General features: G+C 50.8%; 1 protein-coding gene across 3 annotated transcripts in view; it reads right to left on the reverse strand.

Annotated features, from left to right (window-relative positions):
- Positions 1 to 1,591, reverse strand: part of DPH5 (diphthamide biosynthesis 5) — a 28,790-nt gene that overhangs the window by 11,465 nt on the left and 15,734 nt on the right. For all 3 annotated transcript variants that reach the window (XM_006762938.2, XM_006762937.2, XM_015563401.1), the window contains exon 5: positions 69 to 189. In XM_006762938.2, the coding sequence (XP_006763001.1) occupies positions 69 to 189 (121 nt within the window). The remainder of the gene's footprint in view (positions 1 to 68; positions 190 to 1,591) is intronic.

A 1,591-nucleotide genomic window follows, 5' to 3' on the forward strand; every position in this document is an offset into this window, starting at 1 on the left:
CGAGGCCCCACCCCCCGCTTCTACCCACGGGAAACGCACAACGTGGTTCCCCGGCCCCACGCCCTTACCCAGCAGGCACAGTGTGTGCATGCCGTTCTGTCTGTTCTTCTTCACTTTGTCAAAGAAGCTCTCCGGTCTCCACGTGTCGGTCCAGAAAACAATGGACACCGTCTCTCCGAACTTATACAGCTAGAAAAAAACACACACAGCCCGAATTAACGCAGGACAGGGCGCCGGGGGCCAGTTCACAGACGACAACCGAAATAAAAAGCGAGAAGCGGGCTTGAGGCGGGTGGGTGGGTGGCGGCCAAATCTGTCCCCAAAAGGAAAAGGCAACTAGTTCTCGTGGCCCAGCCGCCGGCATGCTGCCGACACGCCTCATATCTGTGTGTGGTACAGGCTCATAACCAGTTCGTGACTCAGCTAGGTAGCCGCTAAAAATACAGAAACACAAAGCATCTGGTAAGAAACAAACCAAGAGACCTCTGAGCAGTCGGCGGGGTTCCTGGGGGAACGGAATTATCCTTACCTAACAGGTGAGACCACCGAGGCTCAGGAGGAGCAAATGGCTAGTTAGGAAAGAAGAACCTGGAGCCGAGGTCCGAGGAAGGGCCTTGTGCCCAGCCCCTCGGTAAGGCCCCTGGCGCCTCCCTCCAGCCCCTTCCTGTGCGCACTGGCCATTAGCAACGATGCTTGTGGCTGCATTCTGACAAGTTCAGCTGTTTGCACTCTACAACGCATGTTGGGCATCTGAGACCAGATTCTGAAATACAAGTCTTAACTATTAAAAACCCTGTAAGGCAGCGGTTCTCAACCTGTGGGTGGCGACCCCTTTGGGGGTCGAACGACCCTTTCACAGGGGTCGCCTAAGACCATCAGAAAACATATATATAGTTACATACTGTTTTGTGATTAATCACTATGCTTTAATTATGTTCAATTTGTAACAATGAAATTGGGGGTCACCACAAAATTGAACCCATTCATTCATTCATTCACCTGGAGCTTCTAAACTGGCATTTGCTATAGTAAAGATTGTAATTTAAGATTTCCTTTCTTTTTTTTTATGCTATGCTCTACAGAATTGTATTTGAAAAACGAAAAGGATTGCCCTGTCCAGTTTGGCTCAGCGGTTGGCATCAGCCCGCAGACCGAAGGGTCGCAGGTTCAATTCCTGTACAAGGGCACATGCTTCAGTTGCAGGTTCATCCCGGCCCCTGTCGGGGCAACACGTCGATCTTCTCTCTCTCTCCCCTCCTCTTCTACCTCTCTTCCCTTCTCTCTAAAAAACCAATGAGAAAAAAAAATATCCTCAAGTGAGGATTAAAAAAAAATGAAGAGGCTTGGGAGAATTTTTATAGGTAAATGCTTTGAAATTGAATGTAAGTGGTTTCATCTCAAGCCAGACCTGCCTAGTATTTGTCCTTGTTGCGATACAGGCCGCAGTCCCTCCTCTCCTACGCGCTGGCACAGGAGCTTCTGCTCAGCTCAGAGCCAGGACCCAGCGTGGCACAGAGGGCAGACACTGCACACACACCTCCTGAATAGGTGTGCTCTCGGCTCGCCTACCACCCACCACCCACCCCCTCCC

The sequence above is a fragment of the Myotis davidii genome, unplaced genomic scaffold, assembly GCF_000327345.1.
Source record: "Myotis davidii unplaced genomic scaffold, ASM32734v1 scaffold217, whole genome shotgun sequence".
Taxonomy (NCBI): domain Eukaryota; kingdom Metazoa; phylum Chordata; class Mammalia; order Chiroptera; family Vespertilionidae; genus Myotis; species Myotis davidii.